The 16,750-nt window shown below is 43.8% G+C and overlaps 1 protein-coding gene across 1 annotated transcript in view; it reads left to right on the forward strand.

Annotated features, from left to right (window-relative positions):
• Nucleotides 1-221: 221 nt before the first annotated feature.
• Nucleotides 222-16,750, forward strand: part of GLB1L3 (galactosidase beta 1 like 3) — a 46,380-nt gene continuing 29,851 nt past the window's right edge. Inside the window, exons 1-6 of the mRNA XM_045860296.1 lie at nucleotides 222-372; nucleotides 866-997; nucleotides 1,185-1,412; nucleotides 12,828-12,896; nucleotides 13,534-13,629; nucleotides 14,871-14,979. Coding sequence (XP_045716252.1) covers nucleotides 350-372; nucleotides 866-997; nucleotides 1,185-1,412; nucleotides 12,828-12,896; nucleotides 13,534-13,629; nucleotides 14,871-14,979 — 657 coding nt within the window. The 5' untranslated portion in view covers nucleotides 222-349. The remainder of the gene's footprint in view (nucleotides 373-865; nucleotides 998-1,184; nucleotides 1,413-12,827; nucleotides 12,897-13,533; nucleotides 13,630-14,870; nucleotides 14,980-16,750) is intronic.

The following is a 16,750-nucleotide window of genomic DNA, read 5'->3' on the forward strand; positions in this document are numbered from 1 at the left end:
AATCAGACCTCCCTGCTTTCTGATACGTGGCGTGGGCCAGCTGTCCTCCCATCCTCCCACTCGTATCTGCCTTTCTGTTCCACTTGGCTGGTGACACAGTTTAAGGAAACTCAAGGTCGGGGCGCTCATCGGGGCCCCTCCCTCCTTACTTCCCTGGCTGAGAGACTACGGGCAGGCGGCTCCAAGTCCTGGGTCCGATGCGGGGCGCTGCCCTTCTCGCCGGGGTGACTGCGGTGGCGGCGGCTGCCAGGTCCCAGGCTCCCGGCACGCAGCGCACCTGAGCCTGGCGGTGTCCTCACGGGGAGGCAGCGGCGGCAGCGTGGGACCTCGGTGCCCTGGCCTCTCGGACATGAGTTCCCGGCCCCGCTTCAGGTGACAGCACTGCCCTTCCCTGCCCTTCAGGACTCAGCTGCCCTTACACGCTTTCTTCCTCCCGTACCTTGGTTATGCGCGTGGGCTCTGTCCACGGCCCGGACTTGGCGTCCTTCCTGAGCCCGGTGGATGAAGAGCTGCCACCTGTCACTGAGCCCGAGTCCTCCTCCCCTTTTTCCTGGGACCATGTTGCCCAGTGCGCAGCCCTCTTTCCTGACCGAGGCTTCTGGGACTAAAAGTCGCGCCTCTGTTTTCTGTCCTGACGGCTGTGGACTGTGGGTTAGTCCTGCTTGTATGTGTGCTGGGGGCCGGGTCCCGGGCGGGTCCCGGGCAGGGGTCTCGGGTGGGGGTTCCAGGCAAAGCCCCAGCCTTCCTAGCATCAGGCAGGCCCAGGAGCCCCGCCTCCACCCCACCGCCTCTGGGCCAGCGCCCGGGCCTCTCTAGTTCGAGGAGGCCGCGCCCTCCCCTTGTCACTGTTCTTTTTCTCTTTCAGCCGGTGCCTTTCGTGGGCAAGAGTCACGTGCATCTTCCTCCTGCCATTTGTCTGGTCAGGTTTTGCTCCTCGGGTGAACCAAAAAGAGGACCTTATTTCTGGAGAAACTGAGTCGCAGTTGCACCAGTACAGGTTTGTGTGAGAGGGGAGAGCTGGGGGGCGGGGAGCAGCGTTCTCCCCTTTTCTGGAGAAAATAGCATCAGAAGGGTGCACAGAGCAGTCCTGCTAAGAAGGACTTCTTTCTCCTCGAGGGCTCAGCAGCCTCTTCTGTCTCTGTCTGTCCCTGTCCATCTCTCTCTCCGTCTCTTTTCTCTCTCAGTTTCTCTTTCAGCAGGTTTAATTGGTCTCACCTGACCCCTCTTGAGCTGAAGAACCGAACTGTGGGACTTCAGATGCAAAGCGCAGCTGAGAGTACCCCATACTTCACACTGGAGGGGCACAAGTTCCTGATCTTTGGGGGCTCCATCCACTATTTCCGGGTGCCCAGGGAGTACTGGAGAGACCGCCTCCTGAAGCTGAAGGCTTGTGGCTTCAACACTGTCACTACGTGAGTGCTGCTGCCCATCCGCCCTCTGGGAGGTTGCTGCCCCACAGAGGGTCATAGCCTTGTGTCTGGGCTCGGGCTGCTTTGAGGAGCCTGGCCTGAGGACTGACCTTCTGCCTAGTCATGTCCAGCATGTGTCTTTTGTGCTCAAGGGTCACTTAGAGCTCGTACTTACTGAAACAATTCTTATTAATGTACATGGAAATGAACCTGTAGAGGTGTAATAGTCATATCAAAGTGAACACATAAGGAGATACTAGTGTCACGAAAGTGAAGTTCAGCAGAGTAAAGGGAATGAATACTGTAGCTGACCCATGGGGACAGGCCTGGTGGACAGACCCAGCTCTGTACCCAGCCGTCACCCTGCAGGGCCTGGGGTCGTCCTTGGAAACTGGGCAGAGTGGCTGGTGCCTGCCCTACATGGTTGTGAAATGATTACATGAGATGAAACCCTTATCATGTTTCTCTGAAAACGCCCTCCACCGTGACTGCAACATGCATGCACTCAGCTGTGGTGGCAAACAGAAACATGAACCCAGTTTCGTCCAGTGGAGGGATTTAAACATGAACTCAACGTGATTGAATAAATGTACATTTAAGTGATAAATGTAGCATGATATTTAACACAATCATGCACTTGGTGACAAAAGATAACGCGTATTTAGAGTTTACTGATGGCTGGGCATTTTCTAGGCATTGTCACCAAAATTGCCTAATCCTCACAGCTGCCTGGTGGGAAGGATGGTTTAATTTCCGCTATGTGGGGCAAGGAGCCAGAGCACACAGGGCTTAGCCAGCTCAGGAGAACACCCCGTCCCAGCTGCTCCGAGAGGTGCTACCTTGAGGCTGGGACTGAGGACGAACCCACATCTTACAGAGGGCGGGAGCTCCTGTCTGTGCTCAGACTGCCCGTCCAATAAAAACCTTGCCCAAAGCAAAAATTGCATTTGAATTAGGAATGTGGCATTCCCTTCATAACAGAGCTATTTCCAGAAACATCTTGAAACTGAAAAAATCGGAAATCAATAAAGGTGAGTTGAAGGGAGGGCCCAAGGAAAAAAATGTATGGAAAGCTGCACTGTGGCAGCCATGTGTAAAAGGGTGTGCTGGTGCCAGCCTGGGAAAGGTTGGAGGAAAGGCAGGGAAACCAGCCCTCAGTGTACCGTCCTGCCATCGCTGGTACACAGAAATGCTAATTGCAGTACACCTACCATTATAAAGGAAGACCACACACTTACATGCATATAGTATTCACAGCCAGGTGTGTTCTGAACCCCGGGGAAGTTATCCTTGTATCAGTCCTGTGTGGTATGCCGTGTTATCCCCTCTGAGGAAACTTGGGTGGAGAGAGGTTCAGGCACTTTCCCACAACCACACAGTTAGGACAGGGGTGTGCTTGGAGTTCAGCAGGCTCCAGTCCCCAGCTGCCAAACAGGCCAGTCCTTTCCTAACTGTGGGCTCTGTTGAGAGATTGAGGATTGTGTTCACAGCAGTTTGCAGCCCTTGTTCGAAAGCCTAAGGGCCTTTGCAGTGCAGTTTATCATTTTATGTTGCAGAATGTATCTTTCTGTTTCCTGATCAGATGTTTGTTCCAAAAATTAGAAAGGTTTGTTGTTTTCATGGTCAGGCGGTGGGCTTTTATTAGTTAACAACTCGGGGGTTGGGGGGGGCGAGTAGAGGCAGCCCAGAGAAGCTCAGACCTTCAATATGGAAAGGGAAAGAGCAGAAAGTGGCAGCAAACACAACAGGACATGTGGCGCCGTGTCTTTCCCCTGTGACTGTATCAGTTATGCTAATTCCAGAACACAGCATGGGGCACAAGTAGGTTCACAATTTTGAGTACCTGAAACACAAAATTTATTCTTGTATTGTTATTTATTAATTATTGTACTGTTTTGCAATGAAAACCTGTAAACCTACTTTTGCCACACCCTGTATTTGTTTCCTTGCCAGTCTAGGTTAATTCTACATTGGTTGGTAGAGATTATACCTGTAATGTATTGAATTTATTTTTATTTTTTATTTTAATCATTGTTCAAGTACAGTTTTCTCCCTTTTACTCCCATTCCAGCCCACCCACCCAACCCTCCCCACTTCCCTCCCATCACCACCCTCCCCCTAGTTTTTGTCCATATGTCCTTTAAATTTGTTCCTGTAAACCCTTCCCATTCTCCCCTGAAATTCCCTCTTCTCTCCCCTCTGGTCACTGTCAGCCTGTCCTCTATTTCAGTGTCTTTGCTTACTTTGCTTGTTTCTTTGTTTTGTTGATTAGGTTCCTGTTAAAGGTGAGATCATATGGTATTTGTCTTTCACTGCCTGGCTTATTTTGCTTAGCATAACGCTTTCTAGCTCCATCTAAGCTGTTGCAAAGGGTAGGAGCTCCTTCTTTCTTTCTGCTGCATGGAATTCCTTTGTGTAAATGTCAAATAGTTTTTTGATCCATTCATTTCCTGACGGGCATCTAGGTTGCTTCCAGCACCTACCTATTGTAAATTGTGCTGCTATGAACATCGGGGTGCATAGGTTCTTTTGGATTGGTGTTTTAGTATTCTTAGGATATAGTCCCAGCAGTGGAACTGCAGGGTCAAAAGGCAGATCCATTTTTAGTTTTCTGAGGAAGTTCCATACTGCTTTCCATAGTGGTTGTACCAGTCTGCAGTCCCACCAACAGTGTACTAGGGTCCCCTTTTCTCCACAACCTCTGCAACACTTGTTGTCTGTTGCTTTGTTTATGATGGCCATTCTGACTGGTGTGAAGTGGTATCTCATTGTGGTTTTAATTTGCATCTCTCTGATAACTAGCGATATTGAGCATCATTTCATGTGTCTTTGGATCCTCTGTATGTCCTTATGGAGAAGTGTCTGTTCAAGTCCTTTGCCCATTTTTTAATTGGGTTGCTTGTCTTCTTAGACTGGAGTCATGTAAGTTCTTTATATATTTTGGAGATTAAACCCTTGTCTGAGGTATCATTGGCAAATATGTTTTCCCATACAGTTGGTTCTATTTTTTATTATGATACTGTTTTCTTTAGCCATGCAGAAGCTTTTAATTTTGATGAGATCCCATCTGTTTATTCTTTCCTTTATGTATGTCCCTTGCTCTAGGGGACATGTCAGTAAAAAAGTTTCTGTGTGAAATATCTGAGATTTTCCTACCTACGTTCTCCTCTAGGACTTTAATGGTGTCACAGTTTATATTTAAGTCTTTTATCCACCTTGAATTTATTTTTGTGTAAGGTGTAAGTTGGTGCTCTAATTTCACTTTTTTTTGCACATAGCTGTCTGGTTCTCCCAACACCATTTGTTGAAGAGGCTATTTTTACTCCATTTTATGTTGCTGCCTTTTTTGTCAAATATTAGTTGACCATAGAGACTTGGGTTTATTTCTGGGCTCTCTGTTCTGTTCCATTGGTCCATGTGCCTGTTTTTATGCCAGTACCAAGCTGTTTTGATTACAGTGGCCTTGTAGCATAGTTTAATGTCAGGTATTGTGATCCCTCCTACTTTACTCTTCTTTCTCAAAATTGCAGCAGCTATTCAAACTCTATTCATAAAAAGAGTTTGGGAGTCTTCCATCTTTTTGGATTTTTTGGAATAGTCTGTGAAGGATAGGGGTTAGCTCTTCCTTAAATGCTTTGTAGAATTCTCCTGTGAAACCATCTGATCTAGGGCTTTTGTGTGTTGGGAGTTTTTTGATTACTGCTTCAATTTCTTTTGCTGTTATTGGTTTGTTCAGGCTTTCTGCTTCTTCTTCATTGGCTTTTGGAAGATTATATTTTTCTAGAAATTTGTCCATTTCACCTAGGTTTTCAAATTTCTTGGCATACAGTTCTTCATAGTAATTTCTTACAATCCTTTGTATTTCTGTGGTATGTGTTGTAATCTCTCCTTTTTCATTTCTGATTGTGTTTATTTGAGTCTTCTCTCTTTTTTTCTTGATGAGTCTGCTTAAAGGCTTGTTGAATTTATCTTTTCAAAGAACCAGCTCCTGGATTCATTGATCCTTAAAATTGTGGTTTTAGTTTCTATGTCATTTAATTCTGCTCTGATCTTGGTTATTTCCTTCCTTCTGCTTGCCCTGGGCTGTCTTTGTTGTTGTTCCTCGAGTTCTTGTAGGCGTAGGGTTAGGTTGTTTGTTTGAAAAATTTCTGTCTTTTTTAGGTATGCCTATATTACTATGAACTTCCCTCTCAGGACTGCCTTAGCTGTGTCCCATAAGTTTTGGGTTGTTGTGAGTTCATTTTCATTTGTTTCCAGAAACCTTTTGATTTCTTCCCTAATTTCATTCTTGACCCATTCATTGTTTAATCTCCATGATTTTAAGTGTTTGGGGATTTTTTTCCTTGGAGTTGGTTTCTAGCTTCAGTCCCTTGTGATCTGAGAAAATGCTTGGTATGATTTCAATTTTCTTGAAATTCTTGAGGCTTGTTTTGTGTCCTATCATGTGGTCTATCTTTGAAAATGTTCCGTGTACATTTGAAAAGAATGTGTATTTAGCTTCTTTGGGATGGAGGGCTCTGTATATATCAGTTAAGTCCATTTCATCTAGGGTATTGTTCAATGCCATGATATCTTTGTTGATATTTTGTTTGGAAGATCTGTCCATTTTTGACAGCGGGGTGTTAAAATCTCCCACTATAATTGTGTTGCTGTCCATATCTTTCTTGAAGTCCTCTAAGATTTTCTTTATGTATTTGGGTGCTCCTATGTTGGGTGCATATATATTTACAATATTTATGTCTTCTTGGTGGATTCTTCTCTTGAGTATTGTGAAGTGACCTTCTTGGTCTCTCTTTATGGCCCTTTTTTGGATGTCTATTTTGTCTGATATGAGTATTGCTACCCCTGGCTTTTTTTTTCCTGTCCATTTGCTTGGAAAATTTGTTTCCAGCCCTTCACTTTCAGCCTGTGCAGGTCTTTTTATCCTGAGGTGGGTCTCTTGTAGGCAGCATATGTGTGGGTCATGTTTTCTTATCCATTCAGCTATTCTGTGTCTTTTGATTGGAGCATTTAATCCATTTACATTTAAGGTTACTATTGATAGGTACTTATTTATTGCCATTTATGTACATGTGTTCCTCTCTCTCTCTCTCTCTTTTCCTTCCTTTCCTTAAAGCAGTCCCTTTAGCATCTCTTGCAGAGCTGGTTTTGTGGAAGAATATTCTTTTAGACTTCTTTTTCTGGGAAGCTTCTTATTTGGCCTTCTATCTTGATTGAGAGCCTTGCTGGTTCAAGTAGCCTTGGTTGCAGACCTCTGGTTCTCATTACTTGGAATATTTCTTGCCATTCTCTTCTGGCTTGGAGTGTTTTCATTGAAAAGTCAGTTGTTAGCCTTATTGGGGCTGCCTTGTATGTTACTTTGTGTTTTCCCCTTGCTGCCTTTAATATTCTCTCTTTGTCTTGAAATTTTGCCATTTTAATTATGATGTGTCTTGAGGTGGACCTCTTCGGGTTCCTCTTGACTGGGACTCTGTGTTTCCTGGATTTGTGTGACTTTTTCTCTCAACAAATTAGGGAAGTTTTCCATCATTACTTTTTCAAATAGGCTTTCTATCCCTTGCTCTTCTTCTTCTCCTTCTGGTATGCCTATTATGCGGATATTATTATGTTTCATATTGTCTTGCATTTCTCTTAACCCCTCTTCATTTTTTGTGAGCCTCTTTTCCTTTTCTTGGTCTTTCTGGGTGTTTTTTTTCTACTTTGCACTCCAATTCACTAATCCGGTCTTCTGCTTCATTGATCCTGCTTTTCATTCCTTCTACTGTGTTCTTCAGTTTAGAAATTGTATTCTTCATTTCCTTTTGGCCCTTGTTGAGAGTTTCTATTTCCTTTTTCATGTTGATATACTTTGCAGTGAGATCATTGTAGCTTCCCTGTAATTTCTGGTAGCTCATTGTGAGTTAATTGAGCTTCCTGATAATCATTGTTTTGAACTCAGTATCTGATAGTTGAGTTGCCTCTATTTCATTTAGCATTCTTTCTGAGGCTTCCTTCTTTCCCTTCATTTGGGGATTGTTTCTTTGTCTTCTCATTGTTTGTGAGACTCTTCTTGTTAGTCTCTGTTTCTTAAATTGATCTGTTCTGGTTCCCTGTGTTTATGGTGTGAACTTCTGTGGTAGAATACCTGTGAGATTCAGTGGTGCAGTCTTCTTCGTGTATCCTGGTGTTCACAGCTTCCCCCTACTCTTTTTTGTGATCAGTTGGAGGAGTAAAGCAAAATGGTTTAAGACAGCAATACAGTATTCTATGATATTTACAGTAGCAGCCAGTAGAGAAGAGATGGGATATCCTTTGGCTATGTATAGTGTTAACCATGATCTTCCACCCCACTAGCCATGTTTTAGAAAGGATGGAAAGAAGATAAAACTCTTATTGGGTACAAAAGGATTGTTAGTTGGATCTAGAAAGCTGTGAGGGTGTGGGAAGTCAGATTCTGAGGTAGGGTGGGAATAAAAATTAGTAAATAGGAGTAGTGTGTAAAAGAATAGAGACAACCCCCAGAATAATATAGTTCAGGAAATTGCTAAGTGGGCTGAGATCAGGGAGGGGTGTTGAGTAGTATTTACAATTGTATGAACTAGGTCTTATTTACAGTAATATTAAAGCAACAATCATGTGGCAGAATCTATGAGATCTAGATAACAAGAATAAGGAGTATAGAACCTTGAGAGATGTACTAATGGAACACAAATGAAGGACTGTAAATTATCAACACACCATGACTGAGATAACAGGGGGAACCTATCAAATGACAGTATAACCAGCCAAGCAAAGAAGATTATACAGAAAGAAAAAGAATACCAAAATACTATTAAAATAAAAAATGTTAGAAAAGCGAGAAAAAGATAATACAAACTTGCAGGCTCAGAAAAAAAAAGGGGGGGGGAAGCAGAAGATGGAATGCATAAATTCCATGGATAAATTTGGAGTGGAAGGAATAATACTAGGATGAAAGGAAGAGAAACATAAGGAATTGAGAGATATAAAAATAATAAGAATTAAAAAATAAAAAGTCAGCCCTGGCTGGCGTAGCTCAGGGGATTGAGCACGGGCTGGGAACCAAAGTGCCCCAGGTTCGATTCCCAGCCAGGGTACATTCCTAGGTTGCAGGCCATAACCCCCAGCAACCGCACATTGATGTTTCTCTCTCTCTTTCTCTCTCTCTCTCTCTCTCTCCCTCCCTCCCTTCCCTCTCTAAAAAATAAATAAATAAAATCTTTAAAAAAAATAAAAAAATAATAAAAAGTCACTTAAAAACAAGAGAAAATCAAACAATCAAACAACAGCCAAAAAAAAAAAAAAGACCCAATTCCCCCCCCCCGCCCCCCAAAAAAACCTCTTGTTGGTTTCTAACTGTCTAAACCAATTTTTCTGGTCTTGCTGGCTTCAGCAAGCTAAGGGGCCTTTGGAATGCTTTTCACTCTTCTCAGTCAGAACTCAGTCAGTCTCTGGGGCACTGTCCCCAGGGCCAGCAGCTCACTCTCCCCTGAGCCAATCCGACGTCCCCTGCAGGACCCTGGATGTGAGTATGGGCGCTCTCAAGCATGCTCTCCAGAGCTCACTGCCGTGGTCTCCCAGGTTCCGGGGCCCCTGCAGAGCTCCTATGTTTTTTCCGGGTTCACGGTGCAAGCTCCAGGGATCGTAAAGGGGTGTGCACCTCCACCAATTTCCCCCTTGCAGGCTCCAGGAACCCCCGAAGTGCCGCAACCCTTCCGGGTTCACAGTGCGAAAGTTGGAAATCCCGAAGGGGCGCATGCTCCCCCAAGTTCACCACTGCAGGCTCCAGAAACCCGGGAACACCCGCACCCTTTCCTTGTTCAGGGCTGTGAGGTCTGGGTCTTCCACAAAACCACACTCCCACCGGGCTGGAGGTGTGGGCACACGTCCAGGCCGCCCCTGGTCGCACAGGCTGGGGGCACTCACCCCTCCCAGGGCTATGCTTGGGTGCCTGCGGCCCCTGTGCGACTGTCTCCCAGTCCGACTCCCCTCTCTGTGCCTTCAAGCAACAAGGCCTCCCCTGGTGTTGCCCAATCCCTGTTGTCCAGGGAGAGAACAGTGACTCTGCTTTCCCAGGTGCCCTGAAACAGACCCGGGAGCACGGGGCCTGGGGGCTACAACCCCCCTGGTCCCCGGGCTGATCCCTGGGTTCCTATTGTCCTGAAGCAGTCTCCTTACCATCTGGTTTTTCAATGTCCGCTATAATTTTTGATGTCCTGTTTTCATAAATGTTGCGATAACCTAGGCCCCTTGCTCTGTTCCTCCGCCGATCATCAAGTTTCTCTCCCCTGCATAGAGGAAGGAGATTACGCTCCCTCAAACAAAGCCACCATCTTCATGTATTGAATTTTTAAAAAAGAAAGAACCACTGGATGGATGTCTTCACTCACCTACACCAGTAACCAGCCATATAGCAAGACCACAGAAATTAAAAAAACAAACAAACAAACACAAAACTGCACTGCAATTAGAAGCCCCTTTCCTCCTCAGTGTTCTTCCACGGCCAGCTCACCGAAAAGATAAAAACTGCATTCGCTGTGAAAGAGAAAACCCGTAAAGGGCCCTTCCCGTACTGCAGAGGGTGAATTTGAAGCTGAGAGGCAGTAAACTGATAACTGGCTCATCTAATCTGTAAATCATTTAATCATAAGTAATTGTTGAGTTTTCCTGAGAGCCTTTTCTGAATCTAGTGAAGGGATTGTGTGGTTTTCATTTGTTACATGGTATTCTGTTAAAGCAGTAAGTTATATTGACAGTTTTTCTGGTGTTCAGTCAGTCCACAGCTCCAGGTCAACTCTGTCTGATTCTGAGACGTGTGTGCACACCTGCACACCTGCACACACAGATTGCTGGACTTGATTTGCCAGGGTTATATTTCAGACATGCAAATCACTGAAATTGATTTGAAGTTTTATATATGTTAGTGCCTTATCCAGTTTTGATATTAATCTTATAGTAAACTAATCAAGTGACTATATCTTCTTTTATATTCACTGAAAAAAAAAATATATATATATATATTTAATTCTCACCCAAGGTCATTTTTCATTGATTTTAGAAAGAGAGTGTAGGCAGAGGGAGAGGAAGAGGGAGAGAAATATGGACTGGTTTCTTCCTACACGTACCCACCGAAGATTGAACCAAAACCTGGCTGTGTACCCAGACTGGGAATCGAACCCTTGACCTTTCTGTCTACAGAATGGCATTCCAAGCAAATGAGCCACACCAGACAGGGCCTTACTGCAAATATTTTGCAAAAAGAATTTTTACTCTGAATGTTTCCTAAAATTCACCTGTCAAACTTTGTGACTATTATCTTTGTGGTTGTGACAGGAACATATTTGGGACAACATAACTTTTCTTTAATAGTTATTATTTAACTCATGCTTATCATTTCTTCTAGAGTCTATCTTATTAGTCTATATAGTTTTTTCTTTTCTGGGACTTTAAAAAGTCATCGTATCCTTCTTGGAAATTATACACCATTTTGTGAATTTGGGACCTTTTCTCTCTTTTTCTACTTGATATTATCTACATTTTAGTTTTTTTCAAAGAATCTGCTTATACCTTTCTTATTCTTCTCTATATCTTTTAGTTTTCTATTTCACAGTTTGTGAGCTACATATAATTTATTTTCTTTTAGTTTATTTCATTTAGTACTTTCTTCCTCCACCCCTTGCCCTCTTTCTCTTTTCCTTGTCTTCTGAGTTGGATATTTAGCTCAGTTCTCTAATATGCTTATTCAGGACTGAGTCCTTTAGGTACTGCTTTGGGTACATATCCCACTAATTTTGCTATTATGGTATTTTGAAAGTCATTTGGTTTCAAACATTTCACCTATATGCTTTCTGTCTTATTTATTTTACTTTTTTAAAAGTGTAATATTCTGATTTAGCTGCACTTGTCTTGGGATTATGGGCCATGTAATGAAGATTTTGGCAATTCACATTTTACAACTGTTCCATGCATGTTTTGAGAATGTATATGCTCCATCAGTTGGCTACTGAGCTCTCTGTGTATACTTACTAGACCCAGCCTCTTACTTGAGTTGTTCAAGTCCATATCCTTACATTATTTTGCTATTGTCATCTTGTTTCTTATAGAAATGTTTAAATCTGATTATGACTATTGATTTAGCCATTTTTTCTCTGATTCATTAAACTTCTCTTTTACTTAAGCTATGACACTAAGGTCACAGAAGGCCATAATTATTGTATCTCCTTGGTGAATTGTTCCTGTTATTATTATTTGATACTTCTCATAGCATCTACTTATGAGTTTTCTGCCTTAAAAGCCACTTTGCCTGCTATTTAAGATTGCTAGATTAATTTTGCCTCATCAATATCTTTTTTCATTGTTTTGTTTTTGATTTTTAAGCAATTTTGTTTAAAGTAAGTCACTTATAAGCATCATTTAGTGAAATATTTTTATTTTATTTTCTCATTATGTAGTTATAAACTTTACCATGCATATTTGAAGTCTTTAGCAAACTAACTTTTCATTCCTACTCACAAAAAAATCTTGAAATATAGCCAGTTCTGCCATAATGCAACATACCTTAAAAATCTCCACATTGTGCAAAATTGTGGATTAAGAACTGTAAGGCTTATGAGAAACATGAGATTAGGGAACAATATGTGAAAACTTTATTGGTTATACACAAAATATAGTCACCTAATGAAACAAGCACCTAATAAACTTTTACACATGGCCCTCTGCCCTACACACCCTACATACTCAGCAAGGGGGTCAGTGCCTGGCCAAGGCCTTCTGGCCGGCCCCCAAGATGGTGATGGCACCTTCCTTCATTGCATGTCCATTATCCTATTGAAACTCTTCCTGATTCTTATACTGATTAATTCTTAGCAAGACTTTACTGGGCATGTGTAGACATTTGTGTGTTTTACTCTTCTGTATATATTTTTTAAAGATTTCATGTATTTATTTTTAGAGAAATGGAGGGAGAAAGAGGGAGAGGTATATCAATGTGTGGTTGCCTCTCATGTGCCCCCCACTGGGGACCTGGCTGCAACCCAGGCATGGACCTTGACTGGGAACTGAACCAGTGACCCTTTGGTTTGCAGGCTGGTGCTTAATCCACTGAGCCACACCAGCCAGGCCTTTCCTTTATATTTTTAATGGATATTACAAAGAATGAGTGGTCAGTGGGATAATTAATGTATGAATCCAAGGAATCTAGAGTCAGGATTATTGACAGCTTGGACCACAACTGGGTAAGAGAGAGAGGAGCTATTGAATATCATTATTGTTCATGTAATACAGGTTTAATTGCCATGGGAAACTTCAACTCATTCCAAAATAGAGCTTTCCTAGGTTTTGGCATGGGTTTAGGGCTGACCTAGGAATTTAAAAGAAAGAAATAAGAAGTTGCTTATTGTGCTTCCCTCTCTCCTGTTCCAGCTATGTCCCATGGAACCTCCACGAGCCACAACGGGGCACATTTGACTTCTCTGGGAACCTGGACTTGAAGTACGTGCTGCTGCTGCTGCTGCTCCTATGACCTGCCCGGGGCCTAGGAGGCAGGACAGGGCTGGCTGGGGTTCGTTAGGGACCCTAGTGGCATCTCATCTCTGCTTGGAGAACCAGACAGAGACTGGGGTCAGAGCCTTACTCTCTGGACACTGACAGGCTCTGCACCCAGGACCCAATGCTCTCCAGCTGTGCCTGTTACCCCCGGGTGTGCGGGCCTGCCTCCTCTGAGCACCCCTCTGTCCACTGCAGCCTAGAGGTGCCTGGTCCCGTGTCAGCCCTGCTGTGCCATGGGGTCCAGCCCCCTGTGCTGGGACAGGGATTGCCCCTGGAGGGCAGCAAGGTCACTGGGGCCAGGTTCATTGTTAGGACCCTTGTCCCCTGTGTGACACCTTCCTCCTCATGACCCGGTGGGCTGTGCAGATGGTCCTAGTCTGGGAGCCAGTGAGAACCGAGCTGCCAGGGCCTGTGGCCTATGACCACCAGTGTGGGATCTCCTGCTTTGCTGGGGGCAGGGGCTAGGCTTTCCCTTCTCTCAGCCCATCTCTGGTTGGGAAGGGGACACAGGTGTGTGTGCTGGGCTGGTTCCCACCCTCTGCCCAGGTGTCCTGAGAGTGGATGACCTTGACCTTCCCAGAGCCTTTGTCCTGATGGCTGCTGAGACTGGGCTGTGGGTGATTCTGCGTCCAGGCCCCTACATCTGCAGTGAGATCGACCTTGGTGGCTTGCCCAGGTGAGCACAGCTGAGTGGGCAGTTGTGGTTGTGATAAAGTTATTTGTTTTACTAAAAGTCAAACTTAAATCTACCAGTGCTAGGCACGTATTCTGTGTTTTGCACTGTTGTATGTGCTATACATGGCATCTTGGGATGCTTGCAGTAACGTGGTGAGTTGTGGTTCCGCTGCAGTGCTCCTGTGACAGATGAGGGACTTGAGAGCTTGGTCCAGTGCTGTTGGTGTGGCCAAGTATGGGTGGGGAGGGCAGGCATCAGGAGGGTTGCATTCTTCTCTTTTTGTGGGAAGGAACTGTCTCTCATGTCCATTCTCCTGTTGGGAAAGAAGGAAGTTGGAGCTTTAGTGAGTGGAAGGGAGGATTCTCATAGCTTCTGGACTTGGTCTGAGGACTTCTGACTTTTCTCTTATTTTGTCAATGGAAGACAAGATTCTCCCCTGAGCTGAGAAACCACTGCTCCCCTCCATTCCCTCTCATGTTTCTTCGTCTTATTCTCTCATCTGTGATGCTGGCCTTTAGCCCAGACAACTGAGGTTCAGGGTGAGAGTCACAAAATGCTCCTCTGCTGACTCTGCAAGCCAATGGGATTCTCTGTTTAGTCCATGGCTTTGCCTGCAGGTGAGCATTTTACCCTTCTTGCTCTAGGAAGGGGTTTGCTTTCTACAGGAAGGGCCTGTGCTCCCACCCCAGCTCAGGAGCAGGAAAAGCCTGACCTTGAAGGAAGTGGATATCCTAGCAGAGCAGTGATTCCTCTGAGGGTCAGTGGAGGCCCAGCCCCTCACACGTGCCCTGGTGGTGTGCACACTTGGCTTGAAAGCTCCTGCTCTGTGCTGGAGTCAGGTATTAGAAGTAGTGTAGCCCTGTGCCTAAGGTACATACACAGTGCTCAGGACAAAGGCCTGTAATGAATGGAAAAAGAGCAGAGGCGAGCATTCAGTGAAAGGATACCTAGTCTCTCATTAAGATGTGGGTGTATGAGCCACGGTGGAGCCGTAAGCGCCTCCTAGGTTATAGTGTCACTAGACACTTGTACCTCCAACAACGCTGTCAGAAGCTCCAAAGAGCTTTCTTTCAAGACCCGTGAGTCTGCCCAACTGTGGGCACAGGGTCCAAAGGTGTAAGACTGTGCTGCAGGGAGCTGACAAGGAGTGAGCTGTCCTGCATGCCTGGCCCTGACTCACCCTGCCTCCCGTCTTCCTGTCTTCCTGTCTCCAATGCTGACCTCCTCTCCTTTCACCCCAGCTGGCTACTACAGGACCCTGAGCTGAGACTGAGAACAACCCACAATGGCTTTGTGGAAGCAGTTGATAAATATTTCGATCATCTGATTGCCAGAGTGGTTCCTCTGCAGGTAAAGCCTGAGTACCTTTTCCTTCTTTCTTATATTTACTTTAGGAAAATAGCTTGTTCTGACTTATTCACAGAAGAGGCCAGGCCCAGCCTCTATGAGTGTTGAAGCTGACACTCTTGAAATTTTGAACTCTAGACCCTCATCTCAAATTCAACCTTTGCCCCAGGAATTCTGGAAAGAGACACATCACAACAGACTGAACTGACAGAAAGCAAGGGCATGTGGTTGCCATTGTTTCCAATGTACTTGATGTTCACTAGACTCACTGATCTTTATTCTACTTATTTCTACTCTTAAATGGCCTTTGCTCTTTTGAACAGTTAATACCCACATTTGGTGAGAAAGCTCGAAAAAGTACAAAGGAGTTTATGGTAAATAACAGTCTCCCATTCTACCCTATCCCCAAACTTTCAGCTACCATTTCAGGAAACAACCAATTTCACCAAACTTTTGTGTGTCTTTCCAGAGATTTTCTATGCACATGGAAGCAAGTTATTTATACACACATTTGTACTTTTTTATTCAAAATTTTATAATTCTTATTGGACATTTTTCTTTTGTCACTTGGAAATATATTTTTGAAAACTGTAATTCCTTTTTTTAGTTTCTTTTTAAAAAAATTATTTATTTTTTTTAGAGAGAGGGGAAGGGAAGGAAAGAAAGATAGGGAGAGAAACATTAATGTGTGATTGCCTCTCATGTACCCCCTACTGGAAACCTGGCCAGCAACCCCAGCATGTGCCTTAACATGGAATTGTACCTGAAACCCTTTGGTTCTTAGGCCAGCACTCAATCCATTGAGTCACACCAGCCACGGCCAATTCTTTTTTTTTTTTAATCCTCACCAGAAGACTTGCTTATTGAATTTAGAGAGAGAGAGAGGGAGAGGGCAAGGGGAGGGGGAGGGGAGGAGGAGGGAGAAACATCAACCAGTTACCTCTTATATGTGCCCTGACTGGAAATTGAATCCACAACCTTTCAGTTTATGGGATGATGCTCCAACTGAGGCACACTCGCCAGGACTAAACCTGCTGTTCTTTTTAATGACTGCAAGGTATTTCATGATATGAATATATCAAAATTCATTTAACTAATGCCCTTGTCATGGACATCTAATTTTGCAAGTTTTTGTTATAATGAATAACTTGGTTCATGTGCGTCATTTCCATACTGGGATGAGTATGCACTCCATACAGGTTATGACTTGCACTCCAGTTTGTTTGAGTTTCATAAATGCAAAAAGCTCAGGTACCATGCATTCTCCTTCCTCCATGCAGTGCTTAGCCATTATGTACTTGATAGGACATGCCTTTATTTTCACAATGTCTACCTGGAGCTCATAGATCAGTCTGTGACAGAAAAAAAAAACAAATAGCATTATGCCCTGTAGTCTGCAAGGCAGCAATTGTTTGATCATTATGCTTGTTTTTAAACATAAAACTCTTGTTCACACAATAGGAAGCACATGGTTGTTATTTCAAAATAAATGTTATTTTAAGACCATCTCTGGATATAGCTGGAGATGGGATAAAAACCAGGATAATAGCTATTAGTCTTCTACCTAGTAGTAATGTAAATAGCTAAGATAATATAAATTATTACCTTAGATGCTTCTTTGGGGGGAAAGGTAATGCAGATCCAGCCCTTTATAAATAATTCTGAATTGTGAATTTGATACTCTTATCAAATACTCTTATTAGGATAGTTTTAAAGAGAAGAAATGGGAGATTAGAAATGGAAATAAGGCAATACAGCTTTAAGAGAGATGAGC

The sequence above is a fragment of the Phyllostomus hastatus genome, unplaced genomic scaffold (assembly GCF_019186645.2).
Source record: "Phyllostomus hastatus isolate PE091 unplaced genomic scaffold, TTU_PhHast_1.1 phas_scaffold_193, whole genome shotgun sequence".
NCBI lineage: Eukaryota > Metazoa > Chordata > Mammalia > Chiroptera > Phyllostomidae > Phyllostomus > Phyllostomus hastatus.